Source organism: Natator depressus, chromosome 12 (assembly GCF_965152275.1).
Source record: "Natator depressus isolate rNatDep1 chromosome 12, rNatDep2.hap1, whole genome shotgun sequence".
Classification (NCBI taxonomy): Eukaryota; Metazoa; Chordata; order Testudines; family Cheloniidae; genus Natator; species Natator depressus.
The window spans coordinates 14,337,299-14,356,399 of record NC_134245.1 but is presented as its reverse complement, the minus strand read 5'-3'; the positions used below and the strand labels follow the sequence as shown (position 1 = coordinate 14,356,399).

Here is a 19,101-nt window from a genome sequence, read left to right as displayed (position 1 = left end):
GATACTATTTTCAGAGGTATATTGATGCTATACCTTTATTAATTCACTACTCTTTCAAGTTTTGTGAAGCAAATAGCTTGGGGAAATCTCTTCTAAATCCATAAAACATTTTCAGAGACTAAGAACTGGAGCGTCTAATTGCAGAGGTTGGTAAAGAAGACTATGAGAACTTTAGAAAATCTGTTTCTCCTTGATTTTCTGTACATAGACCCAGTTTAAATGTAACTGTTGGTATACTTTATTCTGGAACCCACGCCATAGTGGAGTAATACAGAATCATTTTCCTTGTTTATTGCGTTTATATGTATTCTTGACTTTGCTGTAGAACTCAGTGAACAGTATTTGCAAATTTATTTTGAAATATATTTATTTTCTTTAAAAAATGTTTTTATTCTTCCAGCCTCCTTCCTCCAAGAAAACTGATGTTTCAGGGACATATACTAAATTGCAGAATACCCAGGTGAGGGCAATGTCGGAAAAGAAACAGAAGAAAAAAGTAGAATCGGAAAGTAAGCAGGAGAAGGCTAATCGCATAATATCGGAGGCAATCGCAAAAGCAAAAGAGAGAGGGGAGAGAAACATTCCACGAGTAATGAGCCCTGAAAACTTCCCCAGTGTTTCGGCTGAAGGAAGAGAGGAAAAGAAAGGTAGAAAAATTAAATGCAAACCAAAGGACAAGGAGAGCAAAAAAACTAAAACTGGTTCCTCATCCAAAATTAAAGACAAAACAAAAATTGGGTAAGTAGGCTAAAATTTCCTTTTAACTCCCTTCAAATTGCAAACATTTGACTGGAACAGAAACTGCTTATTAATCATAGATATTCTTCCTCTAAATATCTTGAACCCATCTGTTTTTGTTTATTAAGTTGCCTTTTGGTTTGAGTTTTTAAATTGTATTTGATGTATTATCAATGCTATTTTTTATCAGTCTCAGCATTTCTTTTGAGATGAGATCCATGATACTATATAGAGAGAAACTGGACATCTAATTAGCATATTTGCAAACAAACATTAATGCAGATGCCTGAGAAACTGTGATGTAGACCAGAAGAGTTCATAATGTAACAGAGAATTTGCGATCACATTATTTATTTATTTTAATTACTGTGTATTCTGCATCCATGCACACTTGTTCTGTCATCCCTTGAAATTTTGCAAGTTTAGCAGGGTCAAGATGTGTCAATAGCTTGGTGGGAAAACTGCACAGGATGTTTAAGGTGTTGTAGAAAGTGTTGCTAGGGCTTCAGTAGGTGGCACTCCTGCCTCTGATTTACTACTGACCCATTTCTCCATTGTGGTCTTAAAAGACAGTGTATAATTTGAGGTATTAACTTTCAAACAAAGTTTAAAACAGAAGTCGTGGCCATTTGTGTGTCCCCCCTCCTCCCCCCAAATTTTTTTTTTTTTTTTGGTAAGAATAGTGATATTAAATCAACGACTTTATCTGTGCTTGAATTTGGTGGTATATCCTCAGATGACAGATATGGAAATGTCCTTTTTAGGTCATCCAGTTAATCTCCCTGAAAATGTAAAGTTAATCCCTGTTGTACATTATCTAGAATTTTGTGCCATCTAGTTCTTAAATGTTCCAATTACCTTGGGAGGCTATTCCACGACATTATGAATAACATTCTGATGAAACTTTTCCTGATTTTTTTTTTTCAACCTAAATTTTCTTGGGCTTAATTTCTTCCCTGAATTTGTTGGTGAACCACACTGAATAATTCCCTTCCTTTTTGACACCCACTATTACCCCGGTCTCTTTCGGCATCATTGCTTTCCAGGTTTCTCCTATCTGTTTAATAACTTGTGTGTTGAATAATTTTTTCAGGCTGTATGAACTCACAGCTTTCCAAGTTGAATTACATTCGGTTGTGTTTTGCCCTGATTTTTAATCTTTCTTTTCACTAGTATTAGCAACTCCTTCCAGTTTAATATTATCAGTGAATGTCAGTAGCATGCTGTTTACTCCTCTTTTTGGGTCATTAATTAATGTATTTAATAAGACCTTATCTAAAACTAATCCGTGTGGTATACCACACCAGACTTTCCCCCTTCTTATTGTATAAATCAGAATAAATAAATAAGTTGTCATTACCCTTTGTTTACAGTTCATCAGTCAGTTTTCAGTTCACGTGACATTGTTCTATCCATGACAATATGGATTCATTTTCAAGTAAGATTTCATGACAGGTAAAATCCAAATATACAGTAGTGTAGTACTCAAAAATATAATACATTTAATTTTGGTTATTTTGGACCCAATTCAGAGTATATTGAAGTCACCTAAAAGACTCCCATTTACTCCAGTAAGCTTTTAGTAATTTGGCATTTAAAAATGAAAAAGGAATTTGTCTAACTATGCTTTACAGTTTAGAAACTTTATCATTAATGGGTCTGGTAGCCTCAGCATGTTTATTAATTGCAACCACAAATAGTTTAATTATTTTATAGGGAGCTAGTTACTTTCCTATATTATTCTGTTGTGTACCATTACTGTGTGCTGTTAAAGACCTGTGTTGTACTCCAGAGATGGCTGAGTTTTACTGGTGGATGGAGTGATCTCTGTATAATTTGCTTGTAGAGCACTTTCTGATCCTTCTGGATGAAATGAGTTATACAAATGAAAGTTGCTGTTGTATGAAGAAGACTAACTTAATGTGAACAAAGTAAGAACATTCAGAATTACAACTGAAACTGTGTCCATGGTTTATCTTGTTAAAATTTCAGCTCATGAAAGCTTATGCTCAAATAAATTGGTTAGTCTCTAAGGTGCCACAAGTACTCCTTTTCTTTTTGCGAATACAGACTAGCACGGCTGCTACTCTGAAACCAGCCTTAATGGTGCATATCCTAATTTTGAAATTATGAACTAGTGAATAAATATGATTATAAGCTTGCTTTTCTGCGTGAAGTGTGTGTTAAGCAGGGAAATAAGAATGTGCAGAACTTTCTATCAGAATGTCATGTCTGCTTTTTACACACAAGAACCATAACACAGTGGCAGTGAATTGTCAATAAGAAGCATAAAATGCATCTACAACTACTGTGTATTAATTTAGGCCCCAGTCCTGTGAAATCTGACACATATGTCTAATTTCAAGCACATGGGTAGTTCCATTCACTTCAATGAGACTGTGCACATGCTTAATATTAAGTATATATGTGTTTGCACAATCCGGACCATAAATATTAATTTTTTTCACTCTCCATCTACTCAGAAATTATTTAAACATTTTCTGCTGAAAATATTCATAAAAATGCGCTGTCAGGCAGAGACCATGCCAGAAATTTTTTAGCACAAATACTGAAGTTTTGAAAATCTATGAGCAACTGAAAACAAGCCTAGAATGGACATTCTTGAGCAGTCTTAACAATAATGGTTGCTGCTGCTGCTTCCATTTTAGTTAGTAAGTGTGCGTGTGTGCATGCATATATATGTGACAAATGACAAAAAATTTCTAACGTGTCTAGTAATTGTTGTCTGGGACACCTTCAAGGGGCCTAATGTTCCGATTGTGGTTGCTAAATAGTTTCAGAAAATCAGACTGCTTTAAAGTTGAACACTAAATTAAGTAGTAGTTCTTTTAGATCTTGTCTTTATTGTAGGGGGAGCTGGTAGTAACTCCTATATTTAGTTTGTCATGTTCTTTCCATTTTTTTATTATTATTATTTATTATGGTCTGGTCTTTGAGAAGTTTCTCATACCTCTGTTGTTTCCAACTGCCATTTCTTTATCTCATGAATTCCATGTTGATTTTGCTGATATATAAATTGTTAAAAATCATTCTTCTTCTTTGAGTAGTGTCCCTATGGATGCTCCACTATGAGTGCGCTTGCGTCCCTGTGCTGCTAATCGGCGAATTTTGGTAGCAGCGCATGTGCTAGATGAACAGACACTATTGCCCCTTGTGTCCCTGCACAAGGCTAACTAGTGCATGCAGGCTAACCCCCCTCAGTTCCTTCCTGACCGCCGGGAAGAGCCAGGTCGTCCTCCCTTTGCGCAGAAGCACTAAAGTTATGGAACTGTTGCGTTTCCCACAAGCCTCACTGTGATAACAGGGAGGCTATACTATACATATAGTAGATGTCAGGAGAGTCCTGGCCTTTTTCCTGAATAGGACGAAGGATTTTAGGAAGTCTTGTAAACTTTTCCTTTCTGTTGCGGAGAGATCCCGGGGCTCAACAATATCCACCCAGAGACTCTCCAAATGCTTCTCCAGCTGTATTAAACAATGTTATCAGGTTTGCAACATGACACCTCCAGCTGATATTCACACTCTCTGCACAAGATCGGTCCCCTGTCACCCTCCTCAAGAATGTCCCTATCTCAGAAATCTGTAGAGGGGCAACCTGGGCGTCAGTCCATACCTTTGCAGAACATTATGTGATTACTGGGGAGTCCGCCTCTGATGCCATATTTGGCTCCACATTATTGTCATTCGTAACAGATTTGACTCCGAAGCCCCAGCCCTCCAGTGGGGATACTGCTTGGGAGTCACCTACAGTGGAGCCCACAGGGACACTACTCGAAGAAGAAAAAGAAGTAGTAGTTACTCACTTTGAGCAGTAACAATGGTTCTTCAAGACGTGTCCCCCTATGGGAGCTTCACAACCCACCCTCCTCCCGTCTACTTGAGAATTCTTGTCAGGGACTTTGCGGTAGAGAAGGCACGGAGGTGGGTTACCCTGTGCATGCTGGTTTAGCCTTGTGGTGAGGCATGGGGGAGACACAGCATGTGCGGGCAAAATGGACACTGCTACGAAGTTCTCTGGCAGCATTGCAAGGAAACAAGCTACAGTGGCGCACCCAAAGGGGGACATGTATCAAAGAATCGTCGTTACTGCACAAGGTGAGTAATTCTTCTTTCCCTTCTCTCATTTGTATTCCTCAGAAAAAATGTTGGCAGCTCTCCAAAATAACACAAAAGTTTCAAGGCTGGGATTTTGCTGCTGCTGTAGCAGACGTACATTCTGTTCTGGGGAAACCTGGGAGCAGCTACAGCAGGGGAGGTGGTGCGCAAAGAAGAGAGCTGGGTTAGGTTCCCCACGACTGCATCTAGCATATGCCTCCACTGGTGTATGCCCTCGTATATGCATGCCACCTGAGGCAGGAGCCCCCCCAATTCCTGCAACGATAGAGCCTGCCCCTCAGTAGCACCCCCCACCACCACTCCCACCCAGATGCTGCATATTGCCCTATTGGCAGTTCCCCCTCTGTGATAACTGTCTCCTGCTGCTAATTAATGTCTAATAACTGAAATGGTAGCATTGTATGCTGCAACGATGAAGGTTTAAGGTTCAAGCCTGCTGATGATAGATGATGAGGGATTGTTACAATTACATATATAGTATTTGTAGATTTGCACAGGCAGCTGTAAATATGGCTTTTCCTAACTTTCAAGTGCTTAATTGTTCAACCAAAATTGTGTTCTTTTAACATATTTTATAATATGTAATATATAAATAAAATATAAAATAAAAATAGTGATACGAGAGAGAAAAATGTTTGGCAAAGATCTGACGTGGCAATTTTAAACACAGGGAATGTTTAAGTGAATCATAATTCCATACATTATATGGGTTCATAATGGAAATCTTGCTAGATCCCTTGCCAGCAGTGGAACAATTGTTACCATTATAATAACAAAAATAATATCTAGAATAGAACTAATAAAATGACTGTTCTTAAAATATTTTCCTAAAAGCAATTAGTTATGGGACCAAAATCCTGTTTTTAATGTAATTCAGATTTTCATTAGTTGAAAAGTGAGGCTGGAGAGTAGATAATAACCTCATGTTGATGTAATATCTATTTTTAACTTTATTTTAATCTTCTAAAAAATTAAATCCTATAATTAACAAAAGCTTGCTTGAAAAGTTTACCAAATCAATATAAGGACATTTAAGAATCAGGAGAGTTTGTTAGCAAAACATACAAATTAAAAAAAAAAATCACATTCCATTAAAGCCAACTCAAGCTCATACACTGTCCCATGTGAACTCTTCAGGGCAGGATTTGTTTCTTCCTGTGTTTTTGTACAGTGATGAGCAATTACTGCAAAATAAATGGAAGGATGGGATTTGCAGAGTGGCCCACGGTAGTTAGAGGAAAGTCCAGTGGGAACTGGGCACCTAATTCCTGTAAGCCCCTCTTGAAAATTCCAGCTTAATCATCATAACATAATTAATAATCAAGCTTAATAGGACTACTCACTGTATTAAGTACTGTGAGCTCATGTGATATGTTTGCAGGTGTAGGTGCATAGTGTGGGGAAAAAAGCCTGAAATATAACTGAAAACTTTTGGTTTTCTCGTAGGAATAAAGATTTTTTGGATATGTCCAGATCATCCAAAAATTGGGAGAGAACATTGATATTAAATTTCTTTCACTGGGATTTCAAACTTCATTATTTTGGGGGGAAATTAGGAGACAAAAATACATGTTTTCTCTGACAAGGCCCTCACCCTCCTAAAATCCACGCACACTAAATAAAGATTTACAATGTGAAGAAACCAAGAAATAAAACCATTTATCTCCTGGAGGGGGGGACATGGTATGTCACCTAATATGGGATGCAATGGAGACTACTCCCCTAACAGATAAAAATAAATAAATAAAAATGTAATTGACGTTTTAATAAAGGTAAACAGCAGTGGCAGGAACTGACTGGGTCATGTGTATTTAAGAAGTTGTAATTGTGTTTTTTAAAAAGCAGTTCCACTTTGAAAAGTCATTCCCAAAAAAAGACATTGTGAGGGTCCCATGTTTGTTTCTCAATTATTTCTATATCAAATAGTCTCAACTTACAAATAAAAATTGTTTTATTCCAACTACCGGAGATGCAAATTCAGTGTGTCAAACTGGGTCTGTTTTTCCGAATACTGAGTGGCTCATAAAAAGTTCTGAGGATCATATTCTGTCCTGAGTGATTCCTGTGCAATGCCCATGATGGTTAATGAGTTTCCCCAGGTATAACTGTTTGGAATTTGCTAATTGTGATGTGCAAAAAGGAATGAGTTCCAGGTCACACTTTCTCCAGAGTCAGGGAACAGTCTGTTTTTCTTGTTAAATTATTAAACATAATTTGGGATGTCATTTGGGTCTTAATGTAGACCTTATAAAACTTTCTTAACAGCTTCTGCATGTTACACTTCTGCCATTCAAAGTTCAACAGTGTGAATTTTTCTACCTTTAAAGCCTTTTTTACCACGGTTAGATATAAATTTTAAGGATCTACCTCTAGACCAGCAGTTCTCAAACTATGGGTTGGAACCCCAAAGTGGGTCATGACCTCATTTTATGGGGTCACCAGGGCTGGCGTTAGACTTGCTAGGGCCTGGAGTTGCAGCCTCACCTCCCGGGGCTGAAGTTGAAGCCCAAGCCCCACAGCCCGGCACTTAAGCCAAAGCCTGAGGGCTTCAGCCCTGGGTGTCAGGGCTTAAGTGACAGGCCCCCCACTAGTGGCTAACGCCCTTTGGCTTTGGCCCTTGCCATGCGGGGTGGTGGGTCTTGGGTGGGCTCAGGCGTCTGTACGACCCTCCTAGGTGCAATCGTGGTGCAATGAAGTTTGAGAACGCCTGCTCCTAGACAGATTATATCCCCTTTGAAGTAGGGGAATAAAGAGCCTGATCCAATGCCCTCACTGAAGGCAGTGGACCATCTCCCATTGCATTTAGTGGGCACTGAATCAGGTTCTAAATCAATTACATTCCATGTCTAGTTAATTGGATAAATGTTACTTGAGATAAATGAGTAAGTTCCATTTGTTACTGTAATATAGTATCCACAGTACATGAGAGTTTACTAATTTAGGATTACCAAAATTAATTTGGTTGATGATCTTCAAGTAAATTGTTTTATGGGTTGGTTATGGAATCTAATTAATTAGCAGTGCATTGACATGCTTATTGTACAGTAAGAATCTGATGATAGCAAAACCATTTCCTTATTCTAGGTTTTCAGCAAGGTGTTAAGGATTTGATATAATTTTCCCTTTGCTTTTGCTCTGACTTCACATCTATTTATTATGGGCTTCCCTGGTGATTAAATGTGGAATTCCACTATGGAGACAATAAACATTAATGTCAATAAGTGCATTTTTCTGTCATAGTTGTAATGAATTCTATGCGCTGTTTATTTGCTTAAAAAAAAATAAAGACCTGACATTTAGATTTTGTAACTCCATTACAGCCATGCACTCATACATATAGTTAAACTCTGGATAGTATGGGAGGCTAATGAAAAGCTCTTCAGTGATGCTGTGATGAGGTACAGGACAAGACCATTAAGAAATTAAATTCCCCAAGAAATATTGAGGTTCCCTTCATCATCATATTGTACACATAATTTTGTAAAGTTCTTTTTAACTGTCACATCCAGCGCAGTAAATCTTATGTTCAGAATTTCCTTTTGTTATCATAAACTGCATTGTTGTGTCCCCTAAAAAGAACTAATGGGGATTTTGCCTTATTCATTATTAACTCTTCAAATATATCCTAAATTATCCAGCCATTCCTATGTGGTCCAACCCAAACGTAAAACATTATCACCCCATAAAAGTAAAAGAAAAAAATTATCTTTGTCACCTGGAGGTATGCTATAGATGTATTCTGACTTCACTGATAGAACATTCCTGAATCACAGACCTTTGACAGAAAATCTTAGGTCTTTCATTCTCTGGATGTAATACTATATGATTTGTTGTTTTGGTCTTGTTTAATCTGATATATCAAAATGGGATGTGAAGAAACACATGATCATTCTAATACTCTGATCCAATATTTAAGCGTTTAAATACTAATAAGAATTTGAAGTGGTTATGCTGGATAACTAGCAGCCACCGTGGAGTTCCTGGAGTATGGACATGTAAGTATGCCTTCTGTATTCTGCTGTAGTTGCCACTTGGGATGATATTCAATAGCAGTCTTACATAAAGTATGTTACAGTAATCCAGCCAAATTGTCCCCATATAAGGTCCATGTACAACAGAAGAGATCACAACTGCTCATGTGTTTGCTAAATCCTGACATTCCATTTTTGGCTCATGGTTAGAAATGGCCCACAAATTCCATCCTTCTAATAGAACCTGCCCACACTTACTCAGTTGTAACTCAGCAATATTGCTCTCCCTCCACCCAGACCACTAGTTCCTTCAGCGATAGGCAGGGGATGAGGAACCTTTGACCGCCTCTGCCAAGTATGGGTTGGAGAAAGAGACCATACCTTCCTTGAACAACAAGCAACTTCCAAAATAAACAAATAACCACAGCAGGACATGAACCCCAAGCATGGTGTTATAAAATCCAAGTGACGTAGGACTTATTCCTAGCAAGGTCTCTGACAGCCATCCCACTTAGTAGCTACAGTGCTCATTTTACAGGAGAGTTAATGTGCATGTGAAGGAATGCCTGCTAGAAGATGGTGGTTCTATATGTTTAGCCATTTCTTCAGGAAATTTACTGGAGTTTGTAGGATTCCTGTTTTTCAACCAATGCCTGGTCTTCTGACTGCCACCAGGGCAAACTGATTGTTTATGAATTCGAGCCTGCATTGCTTACTACTCTTCTCTTTTCTTCTGTCCCAAATGTTTCTATATGAAAACAGTGAACAAGAGCAAATTATCTCATTTGGTCACTTCTGTGAAGAGAAAAGAAACAAGTGTGTTTCTTTGGTATTAGCTGACCAAGTGATTAAAATTAATTTCAGAATGTTAGATTTCCACGAAAGTACAAAAATATAATGTTCTTATCTCTAAGAGTCTACTGAAAGACAGGTGAAAAACATGTGGCTACAAAACAAGATTCGTTGTTAAGACTATGTAGATAAATGTGTAAAAATATTCAATCTGTTTTGACAAGGCTCTGTGATGTGTGTGTTATCCTATGGGCTGTTAGCCCAGTTGCCCCCAAATCCCTGGCAGATGCTGAGGGATTCACAAAGAAAGACACTTCTGTGCTTTTGCACCAGATCCAGCCCCCACCTGGCTCCTCCCTTCTTGGTTGTTTGGCAGCACAGCTCCAATAGAGCTTCACTATCTGGGAGTATCCATGGCTGTGGCTTCCCAGACCACTCCAACATCCCACTGTAAAAACAAAACAAAACCCATCCGCACTCCCAGTCTCCTCACCTATCCATGGAGTGGTCTCCTTGGAGTCTATATGGGATGGGGGGGGGGACAGTGTCCAGGTGGCAGTTGTCATCCATCCCACTTCAGCATGGGATTGGGAGATCAGTGTGCGGAGTGTCTCTTCCACATGTAAATCTAAAAGGGACAGTCTGGGTTATTGAAATTGATGGGACTGTTTGTGGAGCAAGGTACTACTCAACATGAGGCTGGCAGAATTAGACGTTTAGACTGTTCTGACCTCATGGATTTCCCCAAGTACTTTTACATTCTTTACAATCCTAAATCATCTAGACTAGGATTTAAAGGCTTCATGGCTCATGTTATAACATGTTTTAGAAGTCTAGTGTGGACAAGACTGCCTTTAACATGATAAAATGGTCTAGTAAAAGCCTAGAGGGGAGTCAAGGCGCTAACTCAGTGGCTCTCAACCTTTCCAGACTACTATACCCCTTTCCAGAGTCTGATTTGTCTTACATACTCCCAACTTTCACCTCACTGAAAAACTACTTGCTTACAAAATCAGACATAAAAATACAAAAGTATCACAGCACACTATTACTGAAAAAATTTTCTCATTTTTACTATAGAATTATAAATCAATAGAATATAAATATTGTACTTACACCATGTGTATAGTTATAGAGCAGTATAAACAAGTAATTGTATGAAATGTTAGTTTGTACTGACTTCGCTAGTGCTTTTTAAGTAGCTGCTTGTAAAAATAGGCAAATATCTAGATGAGTTGATGTACCCCTGGAAGACCTTTGTCTACCCCCAGACGTATATGTACCCCTGGTTGAGAACCACTGCTTTAACGTAACCGGTTTAGCATGTGTTATATGCAGTGTTCCTTGTCTAAACTGTACTTCTAAAATATCTTGGTTAACATGCCGATATCATACCTTTAAGTTCTAGTCTAGACTAGGCCATACGTTGCAGTGACCAAGTCAAACGCTTTTCCATAAAACAGACACCAATTGGCATTCAACTAGGAAACCTGAATTAACAAGTTTGGGTGATCCATGGAGGTCTGAAGGATTGTGCTTGAAGGGAAAATGAAGCTAGAATACTGTGGAAAAGTCAGTTCATCGAAGGACAAAACTACCTCGTTCAGCTTCTCAAGTTTGAATAAATGCTAATAGACAACCATTAGTATTCACAAGGGAGAAGAAACCAAGCTACTTTTGAAGAAAAAATATGAAAATCAGTGTGTTGACTCTTTAAAATTTATTCCTTGAGATAATGAAAAATAACTTTTTTTATATATAAGAATTAACAGAAAGAATATATGATGGGGCAGAGGTGTGAGGGAAGCCAGGAGCCAATTTCTGTCCCATAGACATGTGCAAGCACTTCCCCTTCAATTTAGAATTGCCCAACCTATGTTTACTGCCACTAAATTTAAGCGTACATTTCAGTTTCTACTAGAAATCAAAATTGTATAGCAGAAAGAAAACTACTTGTTAAAAGCCTTTTTCCCCCTCCCAGTAAGAATTCTTGCTTTGATGGTTGGATATTAATTGGTGAAAAATGTTGGTCTCTTTCTGAAATGCACCTGTGCTTTGTATTTTGGGAACTATTGTATTGACACTATCAGTAGTGAATTGGTAGTTTGGCATTTCGGGGTTTGTATTTTCTCTGTGGACTGTTGGAGATGTAATGTATTTATTACGATCAGCCTGTCTTATTTTGCCTTTTTCCTAGGAGAAAACATGAGGCTGAAGGCTAGTCAGTCCTTTTGCTTAGTGCGTTTTACTTTCTTCAGGCTGCTTTGATGAAAATAATTTTACTGCCTGTGAATAAAGGCCAAAGTCTTGTCTTTAGGCCGAGCCATGAAGTGGGAGAAGATATTTGTACGCTAAAGCAATTTTCTCACTGTTAACATAGTATGCAATTAACAAATCTATATTTATGTAAAGTATATATTTAAGGACATCATTTTATCCATGATTGTTTGCTTGTAATCACTCTGTGATTATTCCTCTGAGAATACACTTGAAGAGTAGCACTTGTCAGATTTCAAAGATGAAAAAAAACCATGTATTTTGTCACCCTATCATTAAAAACAAATAATGATATTAATGATATTGCCCCTCTCTGTGTGACTTTAGAATTTAAACTAAGAAATAATTAGTATTTTTCATGTAGAATTATAATTTGCCGCACAGCTCTGGTCCTCCGAAGTGTTGACTGATGAAACCATTGTCGATAAACCTAGGCTTCTCAAATTTTTGCTTTTGTGAAATTGCAAAAAGTCAGACTTTACAGTTTCATATTTTTACCATCTAATAATTTACTTGATGCTATGAATTTTGCATATTATAGGATTTGCTTTTAAATCGTGTAATGTATAACTGTTGTTGTCAAACTAAAGTTTCTTGTATGAGTAAAGATATCAGAAGTTCCATGTTTCACAGAGAGAGAAATTATGGCATCTAGGGGGTACTGTAATTTGGAGGAGATAAGTATGGTAAATTGTAGCTCTCTATGCAGTTAAAAGTACCCTGTCAACTCAGCTCCACGTTTACTTATCATAAATTTACTTTTAAACATTTCAATTAAAATATTAACACTGTTGAGGAATACATGAGAGATTTGCCTGTGGAGAGAAATACAGATGTTTCCACTAGGCCTTTGGGGATTTAATCAGGAGTAGTATCAAATGCTAACTATTGTAAAGTTGCCTCCTTGTTCTTAAGTAATAACAAAAAGTCAAGTCTTACATTCCCACTGAAGTCAGTGGCAAAATCAGTAGAATTAGAGTAGAGTCAGTCCTCTCAGTAGAGTCTCTCCTCTCATTTGTGACGTGGTGGAACTCTATGGTACTGGTAGTAAAAAGAGTAAGGAAATTAAAGTTATTTTATTTTGTCCTGGTCAGTGTCCCAGACATTAAATACAAAATGCACAATAGTGCATAAACATATATTCACAGTCTGTCTTAACATTGTCTTATTTTTGTTTTGAAACAGCAAGCTTATAATCACATTGGGTAAAAAGCAGAAGAGAAAGAATGAGTCTTCAGATGAAATGTCTGATACTAAGCAGACTCCACAGCGGTCATTTAAAGATGAGGACTCTCAGGTCAGTATTCATAATTTTTTCTTTTTTTCCTTTTGAAGATTTTTCTGTGCCATTATAGCTTTAAACTCCAAAATATTATTTTTTGACTTTAGTGATACTTATTAGTGAAGGCAGAGGGTTTTTTATTGCTATTGAGTTTATATAAATTGATGTTTCTGACTCTGTGGTTTCTGCTCTTAAATGAGTAGAACATGAGACCAAATGTCTGTAAACCAATGATTCAAATACTCTTCCTTGTACAAGAGATAAATTGCTGATTATGGCTAAAGTGTTATAACTAAGCTGTGTTGAGGTGGTGATTATAGTTATACTGTGTCTAAATTTCAACACAAATGTGTGGAAACATTTATATAACTATAATAATTAACTTATTCTAGACTTACGTCATCGGGTCATTAAAAAATAAAAAGTAAACATCACCATAAAATTTCTGATGATGCCGAGCATCATGCTTTATCTTAGGAATACAAAGATACCAGATAGCTTTTTACAAGAAACACAACACCAAACTTAAGGTTGTAAGGTTGCTCTGAGGTTTATGGCTATAAGGTGGCATAAAAATGATTATCAATAAAAGTTTATTGATGTTATTTATTAGGGCTGACAATCGCAGTTAACTCATGCGATTAACTCAAAAAAATTAATTGCGATTAAAAAAATTAATCGCAGTTTTAATCGCACTGTTAAATAATAGAATACCAATTGAAATTTCTTAAATATTTTGAATGTTTTTCTACATTTTCAAATATATTGATTTAAATTACAACACAATACAAAGTGTACACTGCTCACTTTGTTATTTTTAATACAAATATTTGCACTGTAAATATGGCAAACAAAAGTAGTAGTATTTTTCATTCACCTCATACAAGTACTGTAGTGCAATCTCTTTATCATGTAAGTGCAGCTTACAAATGTAGACTTTTTTGTTACATAACTGCACTCAGAAACAAAACAATGTAAAACTTTAGCGCCTACAAGTCCATTCAAGGCTACTTCTTTCTTGTTCAGCCAACTGTGAAGACAAACCAGTTTGTTTACATTTATGGGAGATAAAGCTGGCCACTTCTTATTTACAATGTCACCTGAAAGTGAGAACAGGAGTTCGCATGGCACTTTTGTAGCTGGCATTGCAAGGTATTTATGTGCCAGTTATGCTAAACTTTCGTATGCCCCTTCATGCTTCAACCACCATTCCAGAAGACATGCTTCCATGCTGATTTTGGAATCATGCTGGAATCATGATTTCATGCTGGGTTTTTTTTTTTTTTTAAATACATAATTAAATTTGTGACTGAAGTCCTTGAGGGGGAGAATTGTATGTCTCCTACTCTGTTTTACCTGCATTCTGCCATATATTTCATGTTCTAGCAGTCTCGGACAATGACCCGGCAGATGTTGTTCATTTTAAGAACACTTTCACTGCAGATTTGACAAAACACAAAGAAGATACCAATCTGAGATTTCTAAAGATAGCTACATCAGTCAACCCAAGCTTTAAGAATCTAAGGTGCCTTCCAAAATCTGAAAGGAACGAGATGTGGAGCATGCTTTCAGAAGTCTTAAAAGAGCAAAACTCCAATGCAGAAACTACAGAACCCGAACCACTAAAAAAGAAAATCAACCTTTCTGCTGGTGGCATCTGACTCAGATGATGAAAATGAACATGCATTGGTCCGCACTGCTTTGGATATTTATCGAGCAGAACCCGTCATCAGCATGTCTTCTGGGATGGTGGTTGAAGCATGAAGGGACATATGAATCTTTAGTGCATCTGGCAAGTAAATATCTTGCAGTGCCAGCTACAACAATGCCATGCAAATGCCTATTCTCACTTTCAAGTGATACTGTAAACAAGAAGCAGGCAGCATTATCTCCTGCAAATGTAAATAAACTTGTTTATGTGAGTGATTGGCTGAACAAGAAGTAGGACCGAGTGAACTTTTAGGTTCTAAAGTTTTACATTTTTATTTTTGAACGCAGTTTCTTTTTGTACATAATTCTACATTTGTAAGTTCAACTTTCATGATAAAGAGATTGCACTACAGTACTTTCATTTGGTGAATTGAAAAATACTACCGATATTTCTTTTGATTTTTTACAGTGCAAATATTTGTAATAAAAAATAAATATATAGTGAGCACTGTACACTTTGTATTCTGTATTATTGAAATCAGTATATTTGAAAATGTTAAAAATATTCAAAACTAATTAAATAAATGGTATTCTGTTATTGTTTAACAGTGTGATTAATTTTTTTTAATCGCGCAATTAATCGCGATTCATTTTTTTAATCACTTGACAGCCCTATTTTTTATATAGCTTGACTGGCAAGGCCTAGCAAAATTTTTGAAGGGTATAAACACCTCCTAACAAAAGGAAGTTAAAAACACCCTAGGCTTGCGTGAAACCATAGATGTAGAAATCCTAGGATGATGAGTTCTTATCTAGATGAAAATTCTCACTGGTGTTAGTTTTAAAAAGAAAAATTGTTGTACAGGATGGCATATATTGAGCTGATGATAGTCTGTTTAGTTTTAATATTGAGATAAATCCTGCTATTCTAAATAGTACCTGTGGTAAATAAAATGAATTCTCTACCAGCTTTTCAGATATTTTAATATTCCAAGTAGTGATGTCATCAGTTTTTATTAATTTATAGCTCTTTGTTGTACACTAAATGCCATTTTCTTTTCTTAGTCTGTGGCCATTAATTGTTGTCACAGGACAGTTAGTCACCAGGAGTACATTAAGCAATATGTAAAATATTCTGCGCTGGGAGGTCCTCAGATCCTAAGCGTTGATCTTCTGCCTAGGCTATGCATTTTTGTCCTGAAAACTTCCCTGCTAGGAGTCAGTCCTTTTCACTGAGTTGCTGCAAGACCACAAATTGCACAAGAATGTCAGGCAAGCCCAGAAAGAAGTAGAAGGCAGAGGTATACTCCTCTTGGTAATCCTCCATCATTGAATGCAATGATAGAGATTTCTTCAGCAACCTACAGTGAAGTATATCTACAAGGTAGCCACAGGCCGTGCAAGGAAATGCCTAAACTTTTCTCATCCAAGGAAGAACGGAACTTACTGGGCTCTCATTATCCAGGTGATGCTGGAGGAGAATTAGCTAGAAGTGCTTCCAAAACTTTGCCTTGAGTGGAAGAATAGGAGAAGGAGGAACCAGACAAACTAGGAAAGCGTTAAACTGTCTGGAGTTGTCAGCAGTTAAATGTGTGCTGTGCTGTACAAAAGAAGCATATTTTTCTTTTTCTGACTATCTGTTTCTGCCTCATAAGCCAGTGGGGCAAGGCAAGCTCTTGGACAAGAGCTCAGACTGATAGGGATGTGCGCGGTATCCTCCCATCAACAACCAACCTTGATCCTGTATTCCCTCTAGTAGTCCCTTTTAGCCATTTCTGCCTACTTCCTTTCCCTCCCTGTCTGTGATCCCTGTAATGTCTAAACCCATCCTATGTTCATGGCACAAACTGCATCATAGTAAATAAAAATATCCATATCTGCTGATGGTTTTTGGTGGTAGATTTTACATACTTATGTAATCGTGCCCCAAAGTGCAAATGGGCTCTAACCAGGTCCTCCAGTTAACAAGTGTAGGGCAGGAATATTCTTCAGTTCTGGAAGTTCTTCACTGGGAGAAATTTTTCGGCCTCCCAGATGCAAAGGACTAGCTGGAAAAAAAAAATCTAGCCCCAGATAAGCTGCGACTTGACAGATGAGAGAAGTTGCACCCCATTTGAACCTTCTCTGAGGTGTATCCTAAGGAAGAGACCCTAGGAACCAGTTGACAACTGACTTGACAACATCCATGGCAGGAGTACCTTCAGAGTTCCTCCTCTTTCCCTTAGGACCTACCACAATGGGCCTTCTGGAATCTAGGGTCCTGTATGGAGACTGTCTTTAGTAGGTATCCTCACAAAAGAGGAACTGCCAAGAGGTGCAGTCACCAGTACCTCAAGACCACCTTCCTCAAGATGACCCTCAAAAGTTGAAGAAAAGGCAGCACCATCTAACAAGTTCCTCTTCCTCACCAGACAAGGCAGGTAGCTTCTTCCCTCATCCTTTGCAAATGATGTTGAAGTCTTCCAAGAGCTCTTGAAGGTGATAGTCAAATCCTTATAAATCTCCTTGGAAGAGGCCCAGGAGCCACAACATGCCCTGACAGATATCCTACACACTTCTCCCAAAGGTAAGATAGCCTTACCTAGAAATGATGTTCTTCTGTTACCAGCCCAATTAATATTGCAGACACCAGACACTATACTGCTTACTTGCAAGAGGGTGGACAAGAAATACTGTGTACCTGCCAGTGGCTCAGAATATCTCTTTTTCCACCCCATCCTGAATTCCCTAGTGGATGATGTTGTAAACGAGAGAAACAGAGAACAGATTGATCTTCACTACAAGAAGTTTGAGTGTAGGGAACTTTCTGCAAAAAGCTGTTGTTTGGCCGCATTACAAATCAGGGTAACTAAATAGGACACCACAAATTTCAGCAAGTTCTCTTTGCCACAAAACCAGAAGGACCCAGTTCCAGGCTCTTGTCACTGAAGGTCAGAGGATTGCCAAACCCTCTTTGCAAGCTTTGTTGGATGCAGCTGACATAGCCTCTAATTGTACAGCAGCTGCCTTAGCCATAAAGTATGGTGGATAGCTGCAGCCCTCCTTCCCCAGGGAAGTCCAGAATATAGTGGAGGAACTTCCAATCAAAGGCCCCAAGCTCTTCAGTGATGATACAGATGAATCTCTTCATTCATTAAGAATTCTAGAGCAACCCTCTGATTGCTGGGTAACCAAGAAAAAATTTAGCAGGTCATAGACAGTCCAATTGTCTCAGATGATTCCCTACCAAACTTCCCAGAGAACCGTAGAACCACCCAAAAAGAGGCCCAGATGCCATGAGAAAGGACCATCTGATGCCACCTCTCAGTTGGCAACTTCTTCTGAACAACCATTTTGATCTTTGTCATGAGTCATTTCACAATCTGGATTTTATGCTGCACCACTCCACTAGACATCCTACAAGACATCATCATCTTTATTTCAATCTTTCTTGGAAGCACATCACAACAGACACATGGATTCCAGAAGTCATGACATCAGGCTGTGCCATTCATTTCAACTCCATTCCCTTCACCCACTATGTCTCCTCCCTCTCTCTTTTGGGGGATCTTCAAAGCCAGGAGGTACAACCCTCCTGCTCTGGGGGCAATTGAACCACTTTCCCTCTCTTTCTTCTGGAAAGAGTTCTACTTCTAGTACTTTCTGGTACCTAAGAAAAAAGGAGGATGGAGACGAATCCTGGACTCTGACCACATTTATTCAAATACAGAAGTTCAAGATGGTAACCATAGCAGCAATAAAACCATCATTAGATCCAGGAGAGTGATTTGTGGCCCTTGGCCTTCAGGGTGCATATTTGTATATGGTAGTGCATCCAGCTCACAGATACTTCCTACAGTTTGTCATCGGCAACAGCCACTATCAGTACTGAATGCTTCCTTTCAGCCATCTGACCACCTGGAGTCTTTACAAAGCTTCTTGGTTGCCACAGCCCATCTGCGGCAAATAGGAATAGTTATCGTCTCCATCTGGACGACCGGTTCTTCAGTGGTCATTCCTTCCCTGAGGTTGTCAGCAACCAACAAAGTTCTAGTCTCTTCCACTCCTTGGGCCTTTGAATCAATGCATAAAAGTCTACCATGACATCTGTCCAACACACAAACTTCATAGGGGCCACCCTGGACTCCACAATCACCAGGGCATATTTCCCACAAAAACATGAGTTTGCCACTCTCCAACCTCATCTCTGGTGGGCCCTGAAACTGTAGCAGTGGCCTACTTTCAGCTTCTGAACCATGTGGCAGCCTATACAGT

At 38.2% G+C, this 19,101-nt stretch overlaps 1 protein-coding gene across 9 annotated transcripts in view; it reads left to right on the top strand.

Moving 5' to 3' along the window:
* Window positions 1–19,101, top strand: part of CHD9 (chromodomain helicase DNA binding protein 9) — a 182,314-nt gene that overhangs the window by 64,839 nt on the left and 98,374 nt on the right. For all 9 annotated transcript variants that reach the window (XM_074968612.1, XM_074968615.1, XM_074968613.1 and 6 more), the window contains 2 exons: window positions 401–738; window positions 13,101–13,212. In XM_074968612.1, coding sequence (XP_074824713.1) covers window positions 401–738; window positions 13,101–13,212 — 450 coding nt within the window. The remainder of the gene's footprint in view (window positions 1–400; window positions 739–13,100; window positions 13,213–19,101) is intronic.